At 38.8% G+C, this 8074-nt stretch overlaps 1 protein-coding gene across 1 annotated transcript in view; it reads left to right on the top strand.

The window, feature by feature from the left end:
• The window catches only part of st8sia1 (ST8 alpha-N-acetyl-neuraminide alpha-2,8-sialyltransferase 1), a gene marked incomplete in the record, with an annotated part of 12497 nt that extends 6953 nt beyond the window's left edge, over window positions 1-5544 (top strand). The window contains 2 exon segments of the mRNA NM_001104868.1: window positions 4020-4111; window positions 5073-5544. Coding sequence (NP_001098338.1) covers window positions 4020-4111; window positions 5073-5544 — 564 coding nt within the window.
• Between the last annotated feature and the right edge of the window lie 2530 nt (window positions 5545-8074).

Here is an 8074-nt window from a genome sequence, read left to right as displayed (position 1 = left end):
CATCTGTGTGACCAGGCTAAAGTGGTTTATGCCAAAGAGCTTAAGTTTGTTTTTATGCTAAACCATTTTTCTCCCCAGGAAAACCCTCTGCCGCTACCTCTAAAGAAGTGTGCAGTGGTGGGCAATGGTGGCATCCTCAGGAATAGCAAGTGCGGGAAGGACATTGATCAAGCCGACTTCATAATGAGGTAAGATGCCACGATTATAAATATGAATGTATGTATTTATTTATGTATGTATATGTATGTGTATATATATATATATATATATATATATATATATATATATATATATATATATATATATATATATATATATATATATATATATATATATATATATATATTATATATATATATATATATATATATATATATATATATATATATATATATATATAGCCATATATACAGCCAAATACCTCCAATAAGTAAGGCAATAAACAGTTACCCACTACCAGTTATCAGATATATCAGAAATAATAAAATGCCCAAAGTAAGAGATACAGACCACGGATGTTAAGACATGAAAGCTCCTCACCATGCATGGAGGGTTCCATCCCAAATCCAGCACCCTGAGACTGTATGCCAGCTGCAAGGAAGGAGGTTTAGGACTAGTGAGCGTGAAAGCCACTATCCAGGATGAAACATCCAAGATGCATGAGTACATCAAGCTCCAGGCCCCAACTGACAGTATGCTCAGGTAATGTCTCAGGCAATGGAGAGCAGAGGATGCAGAGCTGGAGGACAGATCCTCATGGGAGAACAAACCTCTGCATGGGATGAACCACCGGACCATAATCGAAATGGCTGATATCAAGAAGTCCTACCAATGGCTAGAAAGGGCTGGCTTACAGGACAGCACCGAAGCGCTCATCGTGGCAGCTCAGGAACAAGCCTTGAGCACCAGAGCCATAGAGGCTCAGATCTACCACACCAGACAAGACCCAAGGTGTAGGCTGTGCAAAGAGGCGCTTGAAACAATCCAGCACATAACTGCAGGATGTAAGATGCTGGCAGGGATGGCATACATGGAGCGCCACAATCAAGTGGCTGGAGAAATATACAGGAATATGTGTGCGGAATATGTGTGTGGTAGAGAATGAGAGAGCAAAGGTCCTATTAGACTTCCGGAAACATTTCATTTTGATAGTTATCTTACCCCGTAGTATTGAGGGGGAAAAATTGCAGTGCATATTTTTAGATGGATTTTACAAGGATGACATTTATGACAGTCAATTATGGCTAAAAACTAGGCTACTGTTACATTTTTAGGGCAGTAAGAAAAGTTGAGCTGACTGTCCTCTGCAGAACTTTGCCCTCCTTAGCTTCAGCGCTACAGCAATGAAAACCTTTTTAAAGGGAGCTGACTCTGCATCATTCAGCAGCCTTATTTGCAAAAGGAAGTGGAACACGTTGAGGGGAGCTGCTGTGTACTGAAAATGAAAACATTTAAAATGCCATCTTGCACGTGTAAATAATTAATCTTTTTAGATTTACACATTTGTACACAATGCCATTGTGCATTTCAACAGTCGTAAAAAAAACTGCTTACAGGATGCAGATTTAAGCAAATTTACCGATGAATAAGATGCAATAATTAACATCAGAAGGTGGATCACGCAGCAGTTTAGAATTCCTTTATGGCCCAAAGCAACTATGACAAGACAAGTGTCGCCAATGTTATATTGAATTAAATACTAAAATCCTCATCATTTATCAAGACTTTATGTATGCAGTTTCTCTAATATGTATTTATGTCTTTTGCTGCTCAACATTTGTTTGCATGGTTAAGAACAGATCAAAAGAACCTGCTCCTCTTCTTTTTGCCTCTTTTTCTCCATCTAAAATTGCGAGAAGGCTTTATTTTTTCAGTGTGAAAGGAGACAGTTTCTGTTCATACACATTTTTCATATAATGACCATCCATAGTCCATAGCAATAAAGTGCATTTGTTACTTTAAAAAATAAATGAAACGCGTTTAGATTTGTCGATGGCAAATCATTCCTATTTATGATTTGCAAGCTTGGAGATTCTGACTACTGTATTTTTCAGACTATAAGTCGCAGGAGCTAAAAAATGCGTAATTAAAGAAAATGAGTGTAGTTTTTATATATGTGTATTTTAGCACACAGCCTCTTGGAAATATTTTTGTCAGACTTCAGATACCACCACAACACCAAGATTTCACTTGAAAAGGTTTGTAAGGATAACCACATAGGAAAACCATAAACTTAGGTGTTGGTTTCTCTAATTCCTAAATTTGATACCATGGACTATAAATTCTTCTTGTCAGGGAGAATAAAGGTCAGATCTTATCTTAAAGGCTGCAGTTTGGTTGTTTTTGTCCAGATGATGAAACTAAAGGTTGTTTTAAAGAAGCCGGCGCAGTGATACAAAAGATTTAAGATAGGTGACCGGAACTTCTTTTTGGGGTGTGTGGTTATCACTTTTTAACGCACACCCAGCAGCCAATCAGAATCGAGTATTCACCCAGACCATGGTATAAAAAGTGATAATCCACAGTGATAATGCACACCTAAAAAAGAAGTTCCGGCCACATAGCTTAAATGTTTTATATCACTGCGCTGGCTTCTTTAAAACAAACTTTAGCTTCATCATCTGAACAAAAGCAATCGATAAGAAGTGAACTTTCTCTCTGAACTGATGCTCTATTTAACCTGTCGTGATGATCAGCAGAAATATCGCTTTCCTTTGCTGTAGTTAAGATCGGTGCGGCAGCGAACATGTTACTGTTATCATGTTACCGTGACAATGTGCCGCACCACTTAACAAATAGTCCGCTTGTGACACCGCCATATCGAAATAAACGAATAAAAGGTACAATTAAGAGGGGGAAAAAAAGTCAGTTGAAATCCTGTGGGCACACTGCCTGTAAATATTATGTATATCAGTATCATGGGGACTTTGGATTGGTTGACATGGCAATGGGGAGGGGACCAAAAAAGTTTGAAAGGATCTGGACGAAAGGAGCACATGAAGAAGGGCGCGGTGGTGTCAGTCACAGGGGTTCTGCTGCAGGATCAGATATTGATCTCTCTTCATCACCGACCTAATTTGGAAGGACAGTGGGAGATACTTTGCTTTGTTCTTCGTCCTGTCAGAACAGTTTTGGGGGGATTGGATTCCCGGAGGTTATGTTCTGGACGTGAGGAGCACACCCAAGGACGCGATCGTCGTATGACGCCTAAAAGCGGGGAGACCGACCCTTATTGGGGGGTTTTTTGTGTACATATTTTAAAGTCATGGTACCTTGTGAAGATTGGGAGTTCATTTATTTTTTAAAGATTTTTGTTTTTTGAACGGATTATCCTAATATTTTGTCTACATCAGCTCAGAAGCGGACTGTAAAAGATTGACTGTGGGGCATTTTCAGCTGGATTTGGGGGAAAACTGGAAATTTCTGGGGTAATTGATAAGTTGCTTTGTATTCTGTTTTCTTCTTTGTTTGCTGGCCAAAGGCAGATCAAAGAGAATTTTCGTTCTGTTAAATATTAATAGGAGCATTATGCTTCACTTGCAAGTATTGTCGTTTTGTGTTGTTGTTTTTTTTTTTTTCGTTTCATCTGAAGCCAATAGGTTGTCGTAGAACACTGAGACAGACGATGTTTGATCTTTGGACACTATTTTTACGTGAACATGCTTCTCGGTGATCACGCATTTTACTTACATTTCATACTGCTGTCATGCATACAACATTTCTTATCTCTGTCACTGAATGACAAGTTTATAGAATATAAACTTTTATATATATCACATTGTTTATCACATTGCCTACATTGTTTTATCAGACTTGCTCAGGGTATGCAAACTCAGCAGGGCTCTGCAGAAGGCATCTGGTAGAACTTTTAATCAGAACTAAACAAGTTTAAACTTTTACTAGGTGCCATGGTACAAATTGAAGCAATTTTCCTGATGTATCCCAGCTTGCAGACAAGTAAGTAATCAACAAATAAAAAACACAATCACTAGCGTTATGTTCTTTTATTTTTTGTCAGGTGTAACCTACCCCCGCTCTCAAGGGAATATGTGGAGGATGTGGGAACCAAGACACATCTGGTCACCGCCAACCCCAGCATCATAGAAAAAAGGTAATGATGTTGCCTCATGTGTTGAAGCCTTTATACATAATGCTACGTTCATACTGGCCTCTGTGTTCAAGTGCCCACGTCCAGTGAAAAGTCTCTGCAAACAGGTCTCCCGTGTTAAAAACTCTTGCGTTCATGCGTTGTTATGCAAGTTCTTAAGTCTGTTTTCTCGCACAACGTAAAAAACAAGCGGCCAATGAACCCGCATTGAGAGCTAAAACAGATAAATTTTGACCAATCAGGGACACGGATTTGGTAGTGATGTATGGATGCCGTTCTTTTCAATTCACTGAAAAGCCAACTGTTTGAAAAGTGATCATGGAGGAAAACATAATAATTTTGGTTTTTGCCCAGATGTAATTCTATGACAGTCTTTCATATATTGAAATAGAGCTGTGAAACAAAAAGCCCGGAGCAAAATTTGTGAGATTTGCACCACGTTGACATTTCGCACCAACACCTTCTCCAAAAGAGTACATGTACTAGCTAGTATCGGGTAGCAACAGTCCAGTGTGAACACCGTATGCTAAAAGCATGTTCAAGAATGCCCGTTAAGTGTGTTCTTGAGCGTAGAACACATCCCCAATGAGTATCTAGCATGAGGCTGACAGCTGATATCAAGAATGCTTGCAGCCTCGCTTTCGTATCGAGCATTCACAGATGTGCTCCCGAAGACATTTTGGTGTACATCCAAACCAAAATGGCTGCACCCATGAATTAAACAAGAACGGTATATTTCTCAAAGTCAACATGAATTTATTATTACATCATATATAGATGATTTGCTGCAACATACTAAATGAAACTTTTGCTTTTCATCACAAAGTAGCCGGTGACTTCTTCACTCACAGATTTTGTTGGCTACTTTGAGGCCCCGAAAGAGGGACTGAAAAACAGTTCATAACAAGAGTACATACACAGCAAATGACATTGTTTAGAGCTGTTTCCACTTTTTGTTGTCCAGATTTCAGAACCTTGTGTGGTCCAGAAAAACCTTTGTGGACAGCATGAAGGTCTATGGCTCCAGCTACATCTACATGCCAGCCTTCTCCATGGCACCCGGCACCGACCCATCGCTGCGGGCCTATTTTGCACTGACAGATGTGCCGTCCAACCTTACCATGCTCTTTGCCAACCCTGATTTCCTTCTCTCCGTGAGCAAGTTCTGGAAAGCCCATGGTGTCCACGCCAGGCGCCTCTCCACAGGGCTCTTCCTTGTCAGTTTAGCCATGGGCCTTTGTGATGAAGTGACAACCTACGGCTTCTGGCCGTTCTCAGTCGACCTGGATGAACAGCCCATCAGCCACCATTACTACGACAACATCCTTCCCTATAAATGGTTCCACGCCATGCCTGAGGAGTTTGTCCAGCTTTGGCACCTGCACAAAAGTGGCATTCTACGTATGAAAGTGGGACATTGTTCACCTCAAAATTGAACAAGTTAGAGGAGCAAAGTGGCTCCAGTTCTGCTGAAGCAGATCAGGGTTTCTGAATTGAGAAACTGCTATCTGTATGAAACAAGGGAGTGCACACTTTTCCTCTGAGGATTCTCTGATCTGCATCTTTCTTTTCAAACTAAAAGGTAAAAAAGATTGCCCCTTAACAGCAAGACGTGCAAGCATACACACACTACCAGAAGTATTCAGACATTCCCAAAACTTGAAATGTGCTCGTGTTTGTACGCTATAACAGAAAAACTGTGAAAAGATGTGAAGGGTGGCTTTTTTTAAACACTGAAATGTGACTGATGTGTAATTTTAGACGCCAATAAGATCTATAGATAAATCCAAACTCGCCATAATCTATCATCATTCAAATAATCTATAAGAAAATGGGAAAAGATTAAAAGATAATGTGCATTTTAATTATTTTTAGCAAGGGAGTTCATTTGAATTGAGAAAATCATGAAATTAAAATATGTAGATTAGACCAAAGTCCACTTTAAAGATCATTTTGTACATACTTTCTTGTGCTGAATTAGATCTATGAAGCATACCAATACACTGGAATTATTGCTTCCAATTTTGACATTCCTTAAAAATAAAAATGCACTTCTTTTTTAGACTGAACTGTATAAAAACAAAAACCTTTGTTCATAATGTTCTTTCCATGCCTTTGAAGAGGGTACAACTGAGTCAATTAGAGCCTGTAAAACTGTTAAGTTTCTGTGCTGGATCTTTAATAACTAAAACAGTAGAGCTTATAACAAACAGAGCAGATTGTGTGACTGCCCAATGTCACTCTTATCTACAGCAAAAGCCTTACTTTTGATGCAGTTAGGCAGCGGCTGAGGGGAAATCACAGAACGCTGGAAAAAATAATAGTTTTCTGGTACCTCGGGAATAGAATTAAATGGAGAAAAACTGGCTGATATAGGAAAAACAGCATATTCTTCTCAGGCTTATTTCAGGTGAGGAAATGATTGGCCAAAAAACAAGTTGGGGTACAAGCCAGCGACCATTAAAAAGAAAGTCTTAAAACGTGTATTGCTGAGAATGTCTCGCCAAGTTGCTTTTAGCCCTTTACTGGAAAGGGAAAATGAGCATACTGTTTGTTTGTTTTTTGCCAATTTTTTTTGTTTACTGGATTTGAAGTGAATTCTGCTCTTGCTCTCTAGAGAATGCACTGCAAACATCTTCTAAAACATCTTAAAGTATTTGATGTTTAGAAGAAAACATTATACCAGACGGTACCTCATCATCATCGTCGTCACTCTATGAATGACATTTGAGCTTTTCAGTTCAAAAACTGAACCACTTCTGTAAAGAGCCTACTGGAGACATGGTTATTGCACTATACTTGTAAGTGCCAAGTCAAGGGAACAGTGGACTCTGAGACATTGAGCTTACACATCTGGATCTCCACATTCAACAGTGTCAATATATGGAGACAGACAGACAGAATTCAAAGTCGTATAATGAAGTTTCAATCAGTGATGTCTGTGTTTTTAACTGTTTATTACATGCTGAGTTTCTTTTGAGTAAATTGGAATTTATTTTCCAATGAATCTCAGCCTTCTATTCTTTGCTTTTTTATGACTCCATTGTTTGCATAAGAGGAAATAATTTGAAAAATCACCTGTACCTGCTTACAGCTTCTTATTTATAGACTTTTTTTATTACTGTGAAACATGTTCTGTGTTATTAGATAGTGAAAAAAATGTTGCTGTGCCATAATGCTTATACCAGGCCAACTCTGCATGGGAAATGTTCAGACGATGGCTACAACGTGTTCTTAGGCTGGTGATTTATGTCTTTATCCTCTCTGTTCAGGTGAACTAGGTCCTGTGCCTTCTTCATGTATTAAATGAGAATTCTGGATCATTTCAATGGTTTAATGCCATTAATGTGGCTTTGGTAGCTAAAGAAGCTGTTCTACTTTGAAGGTAAATTAAGATAAATGTGTTGACAATGTCCATGAGCTTCTTAACCCTTGTGCTATCCTAGGCACTTTAACATTGGGATTTGGGTCATCTAGACCCAAAAGACAGTGCGCTGAACCTTTTTTCTTCAATGATTTGTGATCTTCACTGGTGTCCATGGATTACATGAAATCCTCTTCACCTTTATCCACCGGTGTCATGGTAGGGAGAACATGTCAATGTAAGGGTGGGGTCATAGGATAGCACAAGGGTTAAAAATGTTTTTCATGAAATCAGATTTTAGCTGCTTGACACAAAAATGCTCTTCCTCTTTTTTAATATATCCTTTTCTGACTCACTTTAGTTGTTGGAAATTATTGTAACTTTTTTAGACACTTCAGATGTCCATCTTTTATTTAAAATATCAAGGAAACTATTGGTATTAGCTAAAATGATATATGTAAAGACAAACTACAGTAACCAACAAACATGTTGTTACTTATTTGTCTAGTTTTGCCTCGAGCCTATTGCTATTATTGGATTCTCTGCATGTTCTGACAAGCTGTGCCTGTGTCAGGCCATCAAGTTTGCAGCATCATACATGT

Source organism: Oryzias latipes, chromosome 23 (assembly GCF_002234675.1).
Source record: "Oryzias latipes chromosome 23, ASM223467v1".
Lineage (NCBI taxonomy): Eukaryota > Metazoa > Chordata > Actinopteri > Beloniformes > Adrianichthyidae > Oryzias > Oryzias latipes.
Note: the sequence above shows the minus strand (reverse complement) of the source record. Positions and strands in the feature narration are given on the sequence as shown.